Here is a 19,971-nt window from a genome sequence, read left to right as displayed (position 1 = left end):
AAAAGATTAATAGACCATAAAGAAAATAAACCTTGAATTTATATATAGTATTAGAAAATGTGTAATTCTATTTAGAATAATTAAGGCCAGGATGGGGAAGCTAGGAGTACTAAGGTTGCAGCGGATGGGGAAATGTAAAATTTTCAAATGGTATGGTTGGGGAAGACCCCGACAGGGAGTGTGCTGCCAAGTGTGTCTGTATCCAGGCACCTTGCTGAGCCTTTACCTCCTGGCAACTTCACGATGGGTACGGTACTCGTTTAGGACCTGAGTTCAATGTCCTTTGCCAACAAGTCCTACAGTATTTACTTACAATGTCAGTTCTTAATGCACACAAAATATTTCTGTAAATGTTTATTGATTAAGAAAGTATTAGATGATCAAAGAAACAATGGGATATTTTATCATGTATCTTGAGTACTTGATGGCTTAAAGTTATTTCGTGTTCAACTCTGTTTGTGTGAAATTTGAACCAGTCGTACAGGTCTCTGAGTAAAAGGAAGAATAATGTGGTAGTACTTCAGGAAGAAGGTGATGCCAGATCTTTTGTGGCTTTCAAGTGTAGCTTAGCTTGTTTTGAAGACTTTTCTGTGCCAGGTTTAATATGATAATTCTAAAGAGATGGATAAGTGTTTTGATCTGTCTTTGGCCTTAGCATTTCGTTGTAACTTCATTTGTTTTGGCGGTTTCAGTATATTTGAAACTAAGTAAAATAATCTGATAGAAACTTTCCAGTGCATTTATTAAGGTCTAAACACCAGTGCCTTTGTTATTGAAATGATAAACTATAGAGGTAATAATGTAAATTTGGATTAAAATGAGTTTTTCAGTAATATGAGATAGGTTTCTTTTTTCTTGGATTAAATATATTGGTGTTCTAATGTAGCCTTTAAAATGCATGTTCACACGTGTGTGTATGTATGTGAGTATTGAATATAAGGTGACATTTATGTAACATTTAAGTTGACCTTGAGTAGTTTCCATGGCATAACAAGTATTTTCTTTTTGTTTAGCTTTCATGTTGTAGCCTCAAAGGGGAATCTTGAGTGTTTGAATGCCATCCTCATACATGGAATTGATATTACCACCAGTGACACCGCAGGTACGTTTGCCTCCATAGTCAGTTACAAACAGAGAAGACAAGCATTGTCCACTGCCAATGCTCTAAATCAGAGCTAAGTGTGATTTACAAAGAGAAGTCCTTAACTTTCTGTTTCTAATTAACTGAGGTATTGCTCTGGGGGAGAGGGCAAGTACTGGGGATGTAGCAGAAAGGATGACCGAATGGATGAGCAGCTGGAGACCTGAGGTCTAGGGCTGGTCTTGGTAGTGCTACAGGATTCTAAAATCTCAGACTCTGAAGAACCTTTAGGGGCCATTTAGTTTATACTCATATACTATTCAGTATATGAATTCTCACTGTCCTGAGGTCATTTGGTTTTTGGTTGGACATTTCTTGTGTTGAGGAACTAACTGTCTCATAATAACAACATCACCAGTAGTGATCATAACAAGAAGAGGTGACACTTATTTAACATAGACTTAGCTACTCTGCTAAGTGCTTTACACGTACTAACTCATTTTATCCTCACATCAAGCCAATGAGACTGCAAGGCACTGCACTGTTAAGCGACTCACCCGGGATCTTTCAGTGGATGAGTCGCAGTCAGAGTTTGTGTTTTTAACCATTATGCCTCATGAGGAGACCTGGTCTGTGTTTAGCTAGCTATGTTTATAAAAATTATTTCTAATAGACAGTTTAAGTCTGTCTCTTACCAGGCCTTCTGCTTAAACTTAGTCATACCTATGTCTGTCTTTTAAAATATTACAGCATAAGTTTGTCTGCACATCACAAGATAGATTTTAAGTATTTGAATAAAGCTATTGCTTTACTTCAGTGTTTTAGTTTTCTGTCATCTGGACAATCATTCTCAGTTCTCTGAGACCTGTGGCAGCTTATTTCTCTGCACTTCTACTTTGTTATTCAGTTAAATACGGGAGCTGACATAGAGCAGAGAATGTCCTTAACAACTTTAATTTTTATCCTATGACTCCATGTATGGACAAATAAATACATTACTGTTAACCAACATTGTGTTTGGAAATGGAAGGCAAGCGGGGAGAGAGAGAGAGATCACAAATGAGTTAGTGAGGAAAAGCTTTACCTAAAGTTACCTTAATTGAAGATGAAACTCAATTTATTTGCCACCTTTGAATGAACAAAAAGCTGTTGTTACTTATATATATGTTTTCCACTGATGCAGAAGAATATTTATTTTTAGAAATTTTGGATTAACCATACCATTTCAGAATTCATAAGACTTTATTTATTGTGCTGATTCCAATTCAAACACGTGTCTTTCTTGTTTTTGTCTGTGTTCATTCTGCTCTGGACATTTCGGCCTAGTGGCCAATCTAAGTGATTTTGCCCTCCCTCCTTCAGTGCAGATGAAGCTCAAATGCTTTCCCAAGCTCAGCAGACGACGTCTTTTCATATACTGCATTCTGGCATACCTTGCTTTACCCATTTTGTCTTTTGTTTTTGCTGTTGTTTAGTCATGTATTTATTGATGGGTTTAATTATGTTTGTCTTTAGAGTTGTCCTTTCCTGAGAACAAGGACCTTGTCTCATTTGCTGTTATATTGTCTGTTATAATCCAGATGTGGATATTTGATAAAAATTTGATTAAACAATCTTTATGTATTTTATCTTAACTCCTTTATTTGCTAGCAATATAAAAGTAGATTGAAAATAACCAGATTTCAAGTTAGTGTGGTTTTGAGGTATTTGTGACCCAGGTCTTGCCAGGTACGCGCCTTTGATATAATTCAGGGTGATATGCTTTAGATGTGATATTTCCATGATTTTTTGCTGTCCTATCTCAAGTGGCTGGATTTGGTATTTCCTTAGCCCTGACCTGACATTTTAATGTGACCAAGTTTCTGTGGCGTTTTGGTAAACACCAGGGACTGTTGCCACTGTGTCTATCCTCACTATCCACTCCATGCTCTTACTTCTCATGTAAGCACCAGTTATTCTAGTCACTTTTCAGGATGTGAAATGTTTCTAGAAAGTTTGTCCATGACCAGTAGCAAATTGAAATTTGAAATTGTTACATCTGACTTATTTGTAGAGGATGTTTAGGAGTGGTTGAATATGTTACCTGTTCAAAGGTCTGGACTCACTGCCTTTTGCTCTAGAACCTGTTAGCTACACAGAAATGATCAGACCCAGCAAAATGTATTCACCTATCTACATGCATATAAAACTGAATGAGAGTTGAAAGTCAATTTATTCCTTCATCCAGGATGAACAGAACACACATTACTTTTCTAGCAGAAAGGTCTACTTGTGAAGTACAATTACGTTTGGAGAAGTTTGTGAAGTTAGAGGGAAATTAAGAGCATTAAAGATTGGAAGCTGGAATAGTCTGGTGAAACCCTTGTAGTTTTCACCATCCAAGAAAGATATTTGTGTGAAGAAGTACAATTAGGAGAAATAGTGTTTGGAGGTAGAATGTTCTCTGCAAATTACCTTTTTCAGTATTCAGAGTTAACCTTCCAGATTATCTGGTGACCTCTTCCCTGCTCCCCTCATCATTTCCTTTAAATTTGCACATTTTAATCACATATTTGAAAAAATTGTCTGATTTTCAGAGACAGAATCTCTCTGTAAACTTTGAATTTTAGTTGAAGCATAAAAATTAGTTAGAGAATACCCTTTCTTTGACTCACATCTCTTAACCTTTCTCCATTTTGGTATCCACACTGCCTGTTGAGAAATGTTACATGAAATCTAGTTATCTTTCTCTCCCTCCTATCCCCATTCCTTTTTTTTCTTTCTCTTTCTCTCCCTTCTCTCCTATGGCAATATTTAATTACTTACTCTGTTTCAGGAACTGCTCCAGGTATTGGAGATACAGTGGTGAATAAGACAAAATTCTTGCTCTGTAATGAGTTTGTATGTTTATTTTTTCTTCCCACCTTCATTGTTTTGGTGTGTACATTATCTCTAATTAAAATATGAAACTGGGTGAGACATCTTAGAAACTTAAAGCGTGCCTACAAATGAAGTAGTCTGTCAACTGATTTTGGAAAACTGAAGCACATTTCTAAGGAGAATTCACATGTGAAGAAAATGACCCTTATCATATATTTTAAATTATTTCTTTTCTAGGGAGGAATGCTCTTCACCTGGCTGCAAAGTATGGGCATGCACTGTGTCTACAAAAACTTCTACAGGTAGTAAAAGTGGTTAATACTTTGACTTTATTATTTTGACTGCAAATAACAGATGTGTTTTTGGAACTTGAGGTCAAAGAAAATAGTAGGCTAGCTTTGACTATTAGCTTACATAATATTTTTTCCATCATTTGTGAAAGAATGTGAACAATAAAGAGCAAAGACTCCGAGGGAAGTGAATTGCATAACTCAGTGTATTAAAAATAAACAACAAAGACTTGACCTTCCTGTTGACATTAGCTGGAGATTGGAATTTTCTGTCATCTGGTATATGACTTGCAATGAAGTGATACAGCATAGGATCTATATATTTCTGTATAAACATCAATAACTCAGACTATGTAATAACATCATTAGTTAAGCTTATAATCAGGCAACCACAAAATTCCGTGAACTACTGGGCTAAATTACGTTTTCAGTTGAAAGGTCTAGTCACACATTTCCTTAAACATGTTTGCCACTAAGTTTCACAGCAGAACTCATTTGTTTTTTCTGATTCAATTGTTCAAGTTTTAATTCTTGCTGGAAAAAAACCCCAAACAATAACAGTTTCTATATTTCATGCGATTGTAATGTACCATATGTTTTCCTGTTTACTGGAATACTGTTAAATTCGCAGTATAATGTTATTATATTTGTCGCATGTCAAAATATTTATGGCTTGTCTAGTACTCTTTAGAGTTTTTGATAAATGCAATATTTTTAAGATTAAATAACAGCTGTTCATTTGAGTCTCGATATTTAACTTGGAAATAAAACTTTCTTAGATTACTAAATATCTGTGTTTTAAAACAGTACAGTTGTCCCACTGAACATGTAGACCTGCAGGGAAGAACTGCACTTCACGATGCAGGTAATAAGCAAAGGTTTCACTTGGACATAAACAAAGCTTTGTTAAAATGGCTGGGCATTTAAATTAATTTCAAAGTTTTAACATGAATATATTTGTATAATTCATGGAGAAACAGAATGTTATGAATTTTTTATTTATTCAGATTTGAAATTTATTGGATTGTACGGCTTAAAAAGAATCATTCAGCCAATATTTACAGGCCAGGTTGCTAGATACTGAAAGTCCAAATATGAATAAACCATAATCCTGCTCTCAAGGAGCTGTAAGTACCATGTGTTTGCTTGGGAACTGGTAGGAGAAATGGGAATGAGGAAGACTTCTCTTTCTTAAAAACTATATTTACCTCATTAACATGTCTGAACCTCATTTTCCTCATCTGCAAAATGAAGTTACTAACACTACTGCAGTAGTGGTTATAACTGAATCATGAATAGTACCTGGCATGTAGTAACTTCTTAATTAATGGTGATGGTGCTTGTTTTGATTTAGAGGTGTCAGTGCTGAATTACATACCATTGTAATTTGCTGTATTTTAAAAGAGATTTATATTAGTAATTTCAAAGATTTTATTAATCATACTGTATATCAAAATTTATCTGCATTATTCTTTAGGTGTCTTAAAGAAAATGATTAGAAAAAAGTTAAATATTTAAGGATTTTTGGAATGTAAGATAGTCTGACCCCTGGGCAGACTCCTCTAAGACTGAAATTCCTAGTTAACTAGGTGTTCAAAGGAAAAGCAAAACAAAACAAAACCTACTGTTTCCTTTCATGTATATGGAATATCCTTGGTAGATTAGAGGATTAGAGTAGTCTCTGTTAAAAATGTATTATACTTCAAATTTCCTTCAAACTTTTATACTTTTGATTTTCTTCCTTTTTAAAAAAATCTTATGTATTTTTGTGATAGTTTAATCTCTCACACAATGCATTTTTTAAAATTTTGGTATAGAGTGCTATTATTTTCAGAACATTTTTACATACATTGTCATTTAAGCCTCACAATGACTCCTGTGAGTTTCTATAGTTTTATATTTTTATGATAATTTTGTATTACTATTTACATAAACAAAAATATTAATTAAAAAATAAATAAAAACATAGACCTAGATTCATATGTGATATACTTATCAAGCTTGTGTAGTTATGGGTTCATCAAAACAAATTTATAAATTAAACTTAAAATCATAAAAAATTATAATTCATTTCTGTAGCACTAATTTATTGTTTGATGGAAATTTTAAAATGATTTTGCTGCTTAATGAAGTATGAATATATGTCACATGATATTTCTATTCTCCTACCACCTTCTCATAGTTGTTTTTTAATCCATCCAACCTTATTAATAATCATGTTTTAAAAATTATTAAAAATGTTATAATTATTAAAAATTAAAAATAATCATGTTTTTAAAATGTTAATAATCATGTTTTAAAAATTATTAAAAATGAAAATTTGAAACATAAAGTTAGACTATCGTATTAAAATACCTTATACCCCTCATCCAGCTGAGACAGTTGTCAGCATATGGCTAATCTTGATTCATTTATACCACCACCCATTATTCTCCTCTACTTGGCATATTTTAAATCAAATCCAAGACATCATATAATTTTATCCATAAACAATTCAGCTTTTATCTCTGAAAGATAATGATTCTATTTTGTAACCTAAGTGTAATACCATTATTACACCTAATGCATTTGAAAATGTTTTCAATATCATTTACTCAATGTTCAACTTTTTCTAGTTGTTTTTATTTTTTTTACTGCTTAATTGAGGTATAATTATTATACAAAACTTGTATATAATTATTGTATAATGTAATAACGTATTGCACATAATTAACAATATGGTATTGTGCACTTTAAAATATATTAAGAGGATAGAGTACTTAGTATTCTCACCAAAAAAACCCCCCAAAAACAAACCCCAAAAAACACACAGACACACAAAAGGACACAAGGAAATTTGTGGAGGTGATCCATATGTTTAGTACCTTGATTGTGGTGAGGGTATTACAGTGTATGCGTTTGTCCAAACTCATCAAAATATGTACAGTAAGTATGTGTAATTTTTTGTATATTATAGATTTTATTATCCCTGTTTTTAAAACTGGTACAACTTAACAGATTGAAATTTTAATATTTGTTCAGTAGGTATACAGATGAAGTTAGAATGAAGACCAAGTTGATGTAGTAAAAGAACTCCAATATCAGTTGCTTATAAAAAAAAAATGGAGTGGTATAGGTTGGCAGGTGGCTTGAGGTCATTCATGAACTGAATTCTTTCCATCTTGTTGCTCCACTTTCCTCTGGTATCTTCCTCAGCAATGTCATTGCAGCAGGGTTGTAGTCATATCTGCGTTCCAGCTGGCAGGAAAGGGAAGGAGAATAGGAGGAGCGCATGCCCACAGTCTGAGGCCCAGATTTGGAAGTGGTAAATAGCCCTCTACTCATAATCCATCAATAAGACCAAAGTCAGTTGGTTGTATTTATCTGTAAAGGAGGCCCAGAAATGTAATCTCAAGATAACTAGTCATGGCCGAGCTGCCACACTGTAGAAGAAGGGGAGAACAAATTTTGGTAACAATTGCCACAGTCCAGCCCTCTGGCCTTCCAGATATTCCTGCAGCCCCTACTTTCCACACATAGAACATTATCCCCACCCCAAGGGAGAGGATACATAACCAATTCAGTCACTGAAGCCACCTCAAAGTCTGGGATTTCTGGGTGATGTGCACTTGTGTATTTTTGGCTCTAAAATGGCTCTTCATGGTCCAACAGTTTGTAAACTCAAAGAAAAGAGACCTGCTCCTCACAATATAGTGATGCCGCAAGAACAGGATAAGTAAAATAAAGACTCCCTTTTGGAAACAGGAGAACTGGGAAATACACAGCAGTCACTATTCAACAGCAGGTTTCAGATACTGCTGAGCAAAACTTGCAAAGGCTTTCAACTGAGATCTTGGAGTAAATTTCTTGGTTAGCTCCTTCAGGTGCCCCCCAGTTTTGTTTCCTAGGAGAAATCCCTTATTGTCCTCTGTGGGCCCTAGCTCTGCCTTCTGGAAGGTTCTTGTCCATTATCCTCCAAGATCACAGGTAAATTGGATGTTGGAAAGTATGCCCTCTATATAGGCAGCTTAAGCACAGGAAGAGTTATTAGTTTTAGCTGACTGGGCTTTTGGATTTTGGGGTAGTGCATTCCCTCAAAACCTTGGTAGGTTTCTGGCCTATTTGTTGCCAGCCACTTTCATATGTCAGGAACCATTTCTTTTCTGGACATAAAGTTCTTAACCCTCCTTTATTTCTTGTTTTTATTTCTGGACTCATGATTCTCTACCTCATTTTATTTTATTTTTTTAACCAAAATTTAGAAAATTTATTTATAAAATGTTCAGTACTGTGCAGAACATTAGGTTAATTTACAGAGTTTTTAAAAAATTTTATTGGAATATAGTTGATTTACAATGTTGTATTAGTTTCAGGTGTACAATGAAGTGAATCACTTATACATATACACATACCTACTCCTGTTTTAGATTCTTTTTCCATATAGGCCATTACAGAGTATTGAATAGAGTTCCCTGTGCTATACAGTAGGTCCTTATTAGTTATCTAGTTTATATATAGTAGTGTGTTATGTCAATCCCAATCTCCCAATTTATCCCCCCCAACCCCGTCCCCTGGTAACCATAAGTTTGTTTTCTACATCCGTGACTCTACTTCTGTTTTGTAAATAGGTTCATTTGTTCATTTTAATACTGCCACCTCAAAGTCATCTGAAATAATAGTCTTGGATGGGAATATAGTATCCTCAATCTGATCTTTATTCCAGGACTGGATCTGTTTTTTTTGTTTTTTTTTTCATTTTTCCTTATTGGGCTGTCTTTGAGAAAAGTTGTGACCAACAATAGTTTTATATCTTGCTGTTTGGTATAGAGAAACAATTGGCTTCTCTATACCTGTGAGGTCCCAAATATCTAGAAACTCTATTCCCTTCCAACTGTGTTCATAACTAATTCTTGCTTGACCTCATCTCTTTCTTGTTGACCTCATCTCTTTCTTACTAGAAGCAGTAAGCAGCCGCCAATATGCCCTAAAATTTGGGCTCTTTTCTATTGCTTCACCTAGAAAGGCTCCATAGTCACACAGTGTACCTTGTAAATTAGCACAGATGATAGATCTATCAAACGTTTTGCCACAGTGTGAGAAAAATCACAAGGTTTCTAGCCTGAAATATGTTTACTGACCACCTAGTACCCAACCACTAAACCAGTGCTGTATAATTTAGGTATCTGTTACAACAGCACCTGACTCCTGATAGCAATTTTTGTCTTGGTTAGGGATAAGATTATACTGCTGTGACAAAATAAAATAACATTTGCTTTAAACACACACACACACACACACACACACACACAGAATTTATTTCTTTCATGTCACAGCCCTAATGATCAGATTGGCTTGTACCTCTGCTTCATATAGTCATTCAGGGACCCAGATTTCTTCTATTTTGCAGTTCTACCATTGCCTGGGGGTGTTGTCCTCATCTTTAAGGCTGAAGCTGATAATAGGTACCTGTTATCCTGCTAGCAGGAAGGAGAAAGATTATGGAAGAATGTATAACCACTTTTTAAAGCCCTAGACTCAGAAGGTAGCACATGTCCCTCATGTCAGACTCCATTGGCATGATCTAACTCATGTGGTCATGCCTTCATGCAAAGGAGACTGGGAACTGTGGTCTAGGTGAGCCACCCTGTGCCCAACACAGTTTTATTACCATGGAACAAGGATGAACGGCTGGCATTCTCCATCATCGCACCTTTAATACTGACTTGATTTGTTCAGTATAGTATAACTCTGGAATTTTTTATGCTTTACATTTTTTCCTTCTTATCTTTAATTGGGCCTGAATGGTTGTTATTTTATAATTCCTGAATTAATGTATTCAGTTTCAATTTATCTTTTTTTTAAGATTGATTATATATTTTATATAAAAGACTTGCTGGATTAAAGACATCAGAAATGAAAAATTGACTTGATTTTTTAATGTATGTTTGGTTTTACTTTATTGCACCAAAAAAAAAAAAAAAGAACGCTGACTTAGTACTTTTTTGTGCAAATAAACTAATATCAACTTATAAAACTTTTATAAAAACTCGTGGGAAGTATAAACACAATCGTACTTTATGAATTTGACCACTTTTTTCCTGATACAAATATGAACTCTAGTGTTGATCAGAGAAGAGGCATCATGTGATTTTCTAATATAATTTTTAGCAAAATGACCCTGCTTTTGCATCAAGGGCAGACATTGCAGTTTCTGTTTTGAAAAGGAAATATGAACTGTATGAATCATACTTTATTTACTGTGGGTCTTCTGTAAAGAAAAAAGTATGTGATTCTTTTAAAAAAACTGCACTAACACTTCAAGGATTCAGTAAGTTATAGCCATACTTTAAAATATACTATAAATAGAAAGTTTAAGTGTGATTTTCATTATCAGTGGTTACCCTTAGCACAGCAGTATATTCTTGTCCTCTGCAAGAGTGACAGTGTTCCTTGGTCCTAATAAATTATACAAAATTTACAAAATGATCTTATCTAATCCATTTTCAGATAGAAAAATCAATGCTTATAATGCTAAACTGAGAGTGAAGGATGTGAAGTTTAGTACTTTAGGGATTGAAGAATTTAGGCCTTATACGGGTCTAGCAAAACACCACGTGCTACCAACAGATGTTCACCATTTATCATTTTCCTTTGTTCCTCAAAGCTATGGCAGACTGTCCTTCTAGCATACAGCTGCTCTGCGACCACGGGGCCTCAGTGAATACCAGAGATGTAGTAAGTCAGTTTATGTTTATTCTCATTTCAACTCACGTATTCTGACTTTCATGTTTTGGGAGACTCGTTGTCTGAATGCTGTCTTATTTTTCTTGTTGCTTAGGATGGGCGGACGCCACTTGTTCTGGCTACTCAGATGTGTAGGCCAACAATATGTCAACTGCTGATAGATAGAGGGGCGGATATTAATTCCAGAGACAAACAAAACAGGTAATTCTTTTATCACGGCTCCCCAGACACCAGCTCGATGCACAGTGATCCTGAAGCTCTGCTGCTGTGACTTGGCCTTTCTATCCCCTGTGGTTCTCCCTTCCTTGGAATTAGCACTCACTTCTTCTTACTCTTCAGAGTTGGCTGAAGAAGGAGGGAGAGGGAAATGGGGGATGATGACAGGGTAAACTCGAAATACAGGCAGTGATTATGGCCTGTGTTCAGGTCAAAGAACTGAAGAAAAGAGTAATTATATCCTAGTTATTTTGAGCTTATAAAATAATCTTTAATGAAATGGGCTCAAATAAGGAAGAAGAATAAAAAAATGACATTTACAGTCTCTACTTCTTCATTAGTGAATCTTTTGAGAGTAAGGGAGTTCTTGCGTGTCCTGGAGCTTGACATGTTTCAGTGTAGATTTTCTCAAGGTGTTTTCTCTCCTTTCTGCTGGGCACAATGCCACCTCCTTCTTTGAAACTGAGTTCATTTCTGTACCCCAGTACAGATTTCATTAATTTATTTCTGCACCTGTATTTGATGTTATTTTAGTTGGTGTGCACTAACAATTTCTATCTGTAATTCTCTCTGTCCTCTTTTCTGGGTCTAGTGTATCATGCTGCTTGCTATATTATAATTCTGATGTTTATAGTCACGGAGTTTCTGACAACAAAGTATCTGAAATACATCCCTTCCACCAGTTGAAGCATTACAGTAATTTATGACAAGTTTCTGAGATTGTATAGATGATTACTGGTAAAATTGTTGGTTTCTTTTCAGTTACTTTTATTCTTCTAAACACGTATTCTATTGTTTGTAGTTCACTGGAAGTAGATAAGTATAATTAGTCTTTGGATGTCAGATTTTATAGCTCTGATTGTTTTCATTGTTCAGGCATCTCAAAGGAGGAAATTCTTAAGCAATTAAATCATTAATGTGATTTTTAAGAAAGTGGCTTTTTTTATATTACTTTGTTTTTGTGATACTGTGATCTGGCTCCAAGCATGTTTAAGAAAATTTGATTGAAAAATAAATTTTAGGATCAGAAAGGGGTGATCTGGCTGATCCACGTATACAATGCTTTCTCTTATATTTTTCCAAGTATGTTTGTGTTATTTCATTGGAACTTCACAAAAAAACCAATGCGATAGGGCAATGTGTATTATATTTAGACGACATATCAAATGGTTTTAAAGGTAAATTAAAATCTGTTTCTGACACTCTGTATTCAAGTTTCTTTTCTTTCTTCCTGTCTTACCTATAACATTTTTTCCCTTATAACAAAAAATTTGTTAATGCCTGTTTTATGTAAAACTGCATTCCAGCAACTACCGGGGAGTATAAAAGAGGAATAGAACAGACATCAAATAAAGGCAAAAATCAGTTTCCGTATGAAATTCAATATTCACAATTGAAGACAGAATCATATATAGGATAAGTCACTTCATTTCATTAAGTGTTGGTTGCCTCAGCAGTAAAAATAGAGAATTTCTAGAGTACTTCTAAATTTCCATGATGATTTAATTGTTGCATTATTATGATCTGCCAGTCATACTGTTAAATGTTTAAGTGCTGACGATTCTGTCATGGCCGAATAAACCAGTGGTCCATGATAATGGGGTTAATCAAAGAAGGTTTATTTGAGGGCTTCCCTGGTGACGCAGTGGTTGAGAGTCCGCCTGCCGATGCAGGGGACACGGGTTCGTGCCCCGGTCCGGGAGGATCCCACATGCCGCGGAGCGACTGGGCCCGTGAGCCATGGCCGCTGAGCCTGCGCGTCCGGAGCCTGTGCTCCTCAACGGGAGAGGCCACACGGTGAGAGGCCCGCGTACAACAACAAAAAAAGAAGATTTATTTGAGAAGGCAAATTTTAAAATTAAGTGTGAAAATGTGAAGGAGGTGTGTAGGAGAAGAAAGGCTCTTCTAAAGAGAGAAATCAGGAACAGGAATCTGATTCTTGTTTTGGAATAGAAGGGATTCATTGGTGACGTTTGCATGATGTGGTTCAGTTCACAAAGTGATTTATTTATTTTATTGTTTTCAGTAACTGATAGTGTATTTATAAAATGAAAACCTCTCTAACAAAATACACTTTTCACTGGGAAAATAAATAAAACAGACAAATGGATCTACACAAAGTAAAAATTAACTTTGGTAGATTTGAGTGTAGGACAGTCCATAACAAGCTTATTTGCCCTTACTCCCCCAGAGCTGATCATCTTTCAAGTTAAGATTTTTAAAATATTTTTAAATTGAGATTATTATATTGACATTTGTTTCTCATTCCACATCATCTTCAGCCAAGCTCTGAGCACTTACAGTTCTCTAATTGTTGGGAGCTTAGTCAGAAGCATCTGGAACACTGGTGGTGGAAGAGTTTGCTGCAACACTTGCAGTAACTGCTGTGGCCGTCCACACACAGCAATTGCATTTGTCAGATGGTCAACACCCTTCTCATATTCACCTTGAGCTAGTAACTCTTGCAAGCTGTATTTCTTCAAGGAAGAATTTCTGAACGGCTTCAGCATCTTTAAGGTTAGGTAACTTGGAAAGTCTGGTTCTCTCCTTGGCAGGCTTCTGTTTCTTTCTTCGTTCTTGCAGCCTGTTCTTGAAGTTAGGATCTCTCCATCTCTTGGGGTCAAGGTAAATGCAGTACCCAATGAAAAGGGCCCCGCACGTACCGGCGGAGATGGCGCTGTTCCGGCCCTCCATCTTCTCTCCAACGAGGAGTGGGGTTGGCGGCAGCAGGGCCCACGATGAAGCCGTTGGCCGAGAACCCTCGGAAAGGACTGTGCCACTCTGTGCTGCCGCCCGCCGTGAGGGATGCGGGAAGGCCTGCAAAGTGATTTAAATAGCTTGGGTTTATCATTGTAGGTTTTGCACAGATAAGGTGACAGTATCAGTTGTGGAAGATCTTTGTGGCAATTAACTTGTAGTACATAGAAGGACTGGAATAAAGGAGGTTAATTTGGTAGTAGAAGTAACAGATGTGTGTAGGTAGATGTAAAATGCTAGCTCTGCAAACTAAGACACAAAACAAATGTTTTTTATAAATGCAATGGAGTAAAAATATGAAGTCAAATCTGTGTCTATAACAACGTGGCTTTTTAAAGTAATATCTGTTCTTTAAGAAGGGGACCTCTGAAAGAGATTTCTGAAATTTTTTTTTTGATCCTTCTCAAGGTCTTTTATTCTTCCATCTTGCCTTCTAGGACTGCTCTCATGCTAGGTTGCGAGTATGGTTGCAAAGATGCAGTAGAAGTCTTAATCAGAAATGGTGCTGATGTAACCTTGCTGGATGCCCTTGGCCATGATAGTTCTTACTATGCAAGAATTGCTGACAATCTGGACATTCTAACCTTACTGAAGACTGCATCAGAAAATACCAGCAAAGGTACCAGCAGTTTTCTGTCACTAGAAAAGTGCTAGTTAATAAAGAGCAGCTTTTAAAGATTTAGGTGGTAGAGCTGCAGTTCGTAAGAGGCAAAACACTCCTTACAATAAGCAGTATTGGTTCATCTGCCTCAGCTCTGCGGTTTTACATTATAGTCACTTGTTCTGAGGCAGTGTGTGTTACATTTATTGTCCAGTTTATCCAGTCAATCCTACTCTACTGTGGAGTAATTTAAGAACTGAAAAGAAAGAGCCAAATAAAGTGTTTTGCTAATATGTATTTTTTGATGAGGAGGGGTGAAGTGCTTAAGCTCTTGTACTTAAAAAGTTTTAAAGAAAGAATCATTGTTTAAACATGTATTTAAAATATTCAAGTAAGATTTATTGAATACTTGTGCCAAGTATTTTCGTATGCTTATTAAAGAGAAATTGGAAAGCACAGAAAAGCACAGCAAGTAAAATCAACCACTCATTCTACCACTGAGGAGCCTCTACTAACATTTTGAGGAATATCTTTCCAGTCTTCTCTCTGCATAAAATTGAGGTCACCTGTAGTGAGCTGTAGCTTACTTTTTGTGTAATATAGTTCGAAGACTTTTCCCTCATAAATAAATATTTTTTCTACAGTATGATTTTTATCAATGCATAAAATTCCATCTAAGTTTAATTTAATTAAGCAGTTTTCTATAGGTGTCATTTAAGTTGTTTATACAGTTTTTACTAATATAAATAACCGTTTAGTGACTGTCCTTATGCATAAATATTTTAGCATATTTTTATTATACCCTTAGGATAACTTCCTAGAAATTGAATTAAGAGGTTTCAGGTTATGCACTTTTTTTTAAGCTTTTAATATATATCGAAAAGTTGCCTTCTAATTTAGGATGTTTTAAATTTTGTATTTTTCACCTGTCTCCCCTCCCTGGCATTGAATATCATCTACAGGGATGTTGTCATAGGAAAAAAAAAATACTTTGCCCATTAGATAGGCAAAAGTGATATTTCATTGTTGTTTTAACTGTAAGGTCGTAAACTTCAAAAGAAACTTAAAAATTTATTTCTTTAATATTGACTTAATTACATAATTGGTGAATGCAAATCTACCCAAGTTAACCTGCTGTTTCACTGTTCCTCTTTCTCCTCCCTTTCCCTCTCTTTAAATCTTCAGGGAGAGAAGTTTGGAAGAAAGGACCATCTTTACAACAGGTTAAAAAATTATGTATATTGTGCAGTTTAAGTAAAGTGTTGAGTAAACCTGGGTAATGGTTATATATAACTGTTTTGAGTTTAAATGCATGCCGTTCTCTCTTCCCAGTTAATCATGCCCATGTAGAACCTAGGTCATGAGATCCTGAGGCTTTATCCAGACACTGTCACTCAGCTTGAGACAATGGGTCTTAATTACAATGAATGTATCCAGTGGGAAATAAGTAGACTCCTGATTGCTGGTCTTGAACATCCAGCCTTTTCAAGTATGGAATATTGCACCTTGTTGAGTTTCTTCGTTGATGAATATTAGCTTGGTAGACCCTAGACAGTTTTCTCCTATTCTCCCTTAGTAACAGAGTCGAATATCCCCTGATGTGGGAAAATTCTTCCAAGCAATAAGAAATGAAGAAAACAGAATTCAAAACTGATTATATATGTGATTTCAATGCCACTGTTAACATTTTGATTTCTTTTTCTTTTTCTTTTTTTGCTGTATTTAATTTAATGAGGATTTGACTTTTAAAAAAACACAGTACGTGAAATAATTCATACCTTGCACTAAGTTTATTATCAAATCACTATTTAACCCTGGTTTTGTGTCTCAGTCTCAGTAGATGTCTAATCATTTCCCCTGATCTCTTCGAGTTAAAGTGTGTGGGGTTGCTTTGCACACTCTTAAACCATCTCACCCAAAGCTAGTGTAGGCAGCTCTCCTCTTCTGCTGACTGTCCCCTTCCAGGCTTTCAGCTTTTCTCTAATGAGAGGGACCTGAGCACTTCCAAACCCTGAAGAGAAGTAATCAGGTACCTTCTGAGCCATCCTGTCATCATTCTGTATCATTTCTGTAGCTCGCACCTAAATTTGAAAGCTGTATGAAAGCATGCTTCCTTTTCAGTCCATCACAATTAAGTAATATGTCCCTGCATGGGTCATATCTGCTGTCACTTTTCTTTCCCATCTGGAGCAGCTGTTTCAGACTTTTCTCCCATTCCTCAGATAACCTAAGTGGGTGTAGAGGGAAATAAAATGTGCCCTCTTATATCAATACCAGGCATCTCACACATATTAAGAGAAAAACTATTTCTGAAATATACATGTATTTAAAAGAAAGAATTATTGAATATTAATATGGGAATGGTATCTAAATGAATAGGAATTATCTAAATGAATTCATGGAGTTAATATTCTGCTAAGAACAGTAAAACTCATTTGTTTCAGTTGTTAATTAAATACATTTTAAAATATCTGCTGTAAATAGGATTTGTTTGTGTACTAAGGGACATAGAATCCTTGTTATCAAGAAGCCTACAGTATAGGTTAAAAAATAAGATGTATTCAGTTACTTACTATATGCCCATTACTGTTCTAAGTGCTGGGGATATCAGTGTTCAAATTTCCTGCCCTCATGGAGCTCCCAGCCCAGTGAGAGAGATGAACAGTAAGCAGATGGGTATTTAGCACCGCGGCAGATGCTTTGAAGACAGGCAGAACAGGATTAGGGAATGAAGAGGGAGGGGGCGGGAAGCTATTTTAGATGGTGTGGTCAGGAAGTGACTGACATTCTAGCAGAGGTCTGAAGGAAGTGAGGAGGGAGCCAGCGGCTCTGTGGGTGAAGCCTCAAGGGCAGAGGGAAGGGCAAGTACCAAGCCCCTGATGAAGGAGCATGTTTAACATGCCCGTGGGGCAGTAGAGGGGCAGAGTGACAGGAACCAGAGACCAGAAGGGAAGGCAGGGGCTGAAAGTGGTATGTACGATGAGACTGGTCAGATTCCACGTCAAGAACGGCCCTTTGGTAGAAGGAATGAGGCTAGACATGTAGTTTGGGCCAAATCGTGGATACAGAGCATCGTCTTAATGGGAACTTGTTCCTCTAATTCTAAATCCAAGCTCATTAGTATGATAGTTTAAACACATGAGTCAACAAATAATTTGGAACATAAAATTATCTTGGAAAATTAAAGCATTCACGTTTTGTTTCTTTAGCTCTCAAAAAGGAAGAAAGAAATACCTTTCTAAATTATTGTGTAGATTTAAAGATCAATTTGGGCAAAAAAATTATTTTATCTCTTGTTTAGTGATTGTATTGTGCTTTTATTAAAGCAAATCTCTAAGCTGGATTAAAGTTTCAAAGCAGTAAGTGTACAAAAACAGATCATGTACCCAACCAAGTCATTTAGAAATCTTTTATATAGCTTTAGTCAGTGGATTGTCTATCTCTTTCTTATCACACCCTTTGATATTTTATCTCATCAGTACTCAAAGAAGTAATTTCCATATTTTCTCTCAACATTAATGTAACTCCCCCCCGCCTCCTCTTTTTAAACAGCAAATTCTTCTTTTGGGAATGGTAGCTGATGCTTTATAGTACAACGTGAGTTTTGCCTCTAGTACAAATTCTCCTTTTTAAAATTTGGTGACTTTGGTTAAAATAAATACTTAGCAGTAGGGGTTTTAAATTCTGTTATTTTTTTAGTATTTAAAAAATAGATTATACTTGATTTATTTAAAACCTGTATCCTTAAAGATGCTTTCCATTTGGAGTTTTAAGTGGAAACACTGCCACCTTGTGTTTTGTACAGCAAAATTTAAACTTGGATAAACTGAAAATCACTAATTGGGTGTATTGCCTATTGAGGAAAATGTACTTTTCTATATTCTCATACTTGCTAACCTGTGTTTTCTTATGTTTTACCAAAGCGAAATTTGACGCAGATGCTAGATGAAGTAAATATGAAATCAGATCAGAGGGAGCATCAAAACATTCAGGTAAAACGAAAAAAAAAATTGGTATCTTCCTTTGCAAAGAATTCCAGCATTGTTTGTAGTGGGGTTGGGGAAAAGAAAGGAAGCAAAACTGCGGGGGAAATGAGTAGGGGATGGAAGGGCAGCTTGTTATGTTTTGTGATTCTACTTTCTTGCCAAATTCCTTCTAAAAGAATTAACTTTTGATATGAATGTTTGAGTCAGTATTATCTTACAAGAAGTATTGTTTTAATATATATTAGGAAGTAAATAATTTAATAACTTTCTGTAAGTTTTTGTTGATTTAAATATATCTGTTTGGGGCCATAAATCATAAATTTGTATTCCTTTTAGAAAATTAATTATAGTGATAAAAATGATGGTTATCAATGTAAATAAACAAAATCTGAACTTTTTCTTAAAATATTTTTTATTTTGATTAAGAAAAGTAATTTTGGTAACCACATAGCACTTTTTACCTTTTATGTTCGTCAAAGTGTTCAAAAAATAATTATTATTTGGATTGTGTTGGAAAAAGAGCCATAATTAAATGGTTTATTTTATGACTGAAATACCATTAAAATATAAATTGAATAGACTTTTCCATATGATAAAACAAAAGCATTTTATTTGTGTTTTCATAGTTTACTATGTAGTGTTAAGAAAGTGAACTGTAGCCTTCAATTAGAGGCTTAAATGTTTTATCAGAGCACTGAAGTATTGATATTCTTATGCTTTGTTAAACTCATAAATTTGAGAGGTGTTTGGCAAAAGTTAAAATGACATATTCTTCTGCTATTTTCTATTTCCAGATGATGCTTTTATTTCTTATTTATTAGAATCATGATGGTTTGCTGTCTTTGTATATAGTTGTATTTATTAGTTATCATAGGACTATAATTTTCTGCGTTATTTCTCATGTATAGATTTTAAATTATTTGAATGTCATTGAAATTATTGTATCTTTATACTTAAAGCTGTTTTATATATGTATATATCTGTTTATGATAGTGAACTGCTTTTAGAAATTTCTTCCGTAAGAATTGCTCCTTTAAAGTTGGTCTGGCACCTGTTATCTTTGCTATTTAAGGATCTGGAGATTGAAAATGAAGATCTGAAAGAGAGGTTGAGAAAAATTCAGCAGGAACAGAGAATATTATTGGATAAAGTAAATGGTTTACAACTACAGCTGAATGAGGTAAATAATCTGCGTCATACCAGAAAAATCCAGAACTGTTTTACTACGAGTCATTATCATCGGTAACAAATTGTTAATGACGGCCCATCACAGCTAGTCATGGTGCCAGGTGCTAAAGGAGGTAAAATCAGGTCATTGCCCTGTGGAAAGTCATATCTTATTAGGACCTTTACATGAAACAAGGTCGGATCTAAGAACAGAGAACACTGTTGGTCTGTGGTAATGACAAAGGACTGAACTGTGATTGGAGTTGTGGGATTAGAGAGGAAGAAGTAGAC

General features: G+C 35.3%; 1 protein-coding gene and 1 pseudogene across 4 annotated transcripts in view; one reads left to right on the top strand and one right to left on the bottom strand.

Annotated features, from left to right (window-relative positions):
* UACA (uveal autoantigen with coiled-coil domains and ankyrin repeats) overlaps positions 1 to 19,971 on the top strand; it is a 98,419-nt gene that overhangs the window by 59,698 nt on the left and 18,750 nt on the right. For all 4 annotated transcript variants that reach the window (XM_033851925.2, XM_019949053.3, XM_004311850.4 and 1 more), the window contains exons 3-11: positions 1,014 to 1,102; positions 4,178 to 4,242; positions 5,038 to 5,095; positions 10,874 to 10,944; positions 11,048 to 11,154; positions 14,364 to 14,545; positions 15,713 to 15,750; positions 18,451 to 18,519; positions 19,586 to 19,693. In XM_033851925.2, coding sequence (XP_033707816.1) covers positions 1,014 to 1,102; positions 4,178 to 4,242; positions 5,038 to 5,095; positions 10,874 to 10,944; positions 11,048 to 11,154; positions 14,364 to 14,545; positions 15,713 to 15,750; positions 18,451 to 18,519; positions 19,586 to 19,693 — 787 coding nt within the window. The remainder of the gene's footprint in view (positions 1 to 1,013; positions 1,103 to 4,177; positions 4,243 to 5,037; positions 5,096 to 10,873; positions 10,945 to 11,047; positions 11,155 to 14,363; positions 14,546 to 15,712; positions 15,751 to 18,450; positions 18,520 to 19,585; positions 19,694 to 19,971) is intronic.
* Positions 13,432 to 13,863, bottom strand: LOC117311114 (mitochondrial import receptor subunit TOM20 homolog; annotated as a pseudogene).

The sequence above is a fragment of the Tursiops truncatus genome, chromosome 2 (assembly GCF_011762595.2).
Source record: "Tursiops truncatus isolate mTurTru1 chromosome 2, mTurTru1.mat.Y, whole genome shotgun sequence".
NCBI classification, from domain to species: domain Eukaryota; kingdom Metazoa; phylum Chordata; class Mammalia; order Artiodactyla; family Delphinidae; genus Tursiops; species Tursiops truncatus.
Note: the sequence above shows the minus strand (reverse complement) of the source record. Positions and strands in the feature narration are given on the sequence as shown.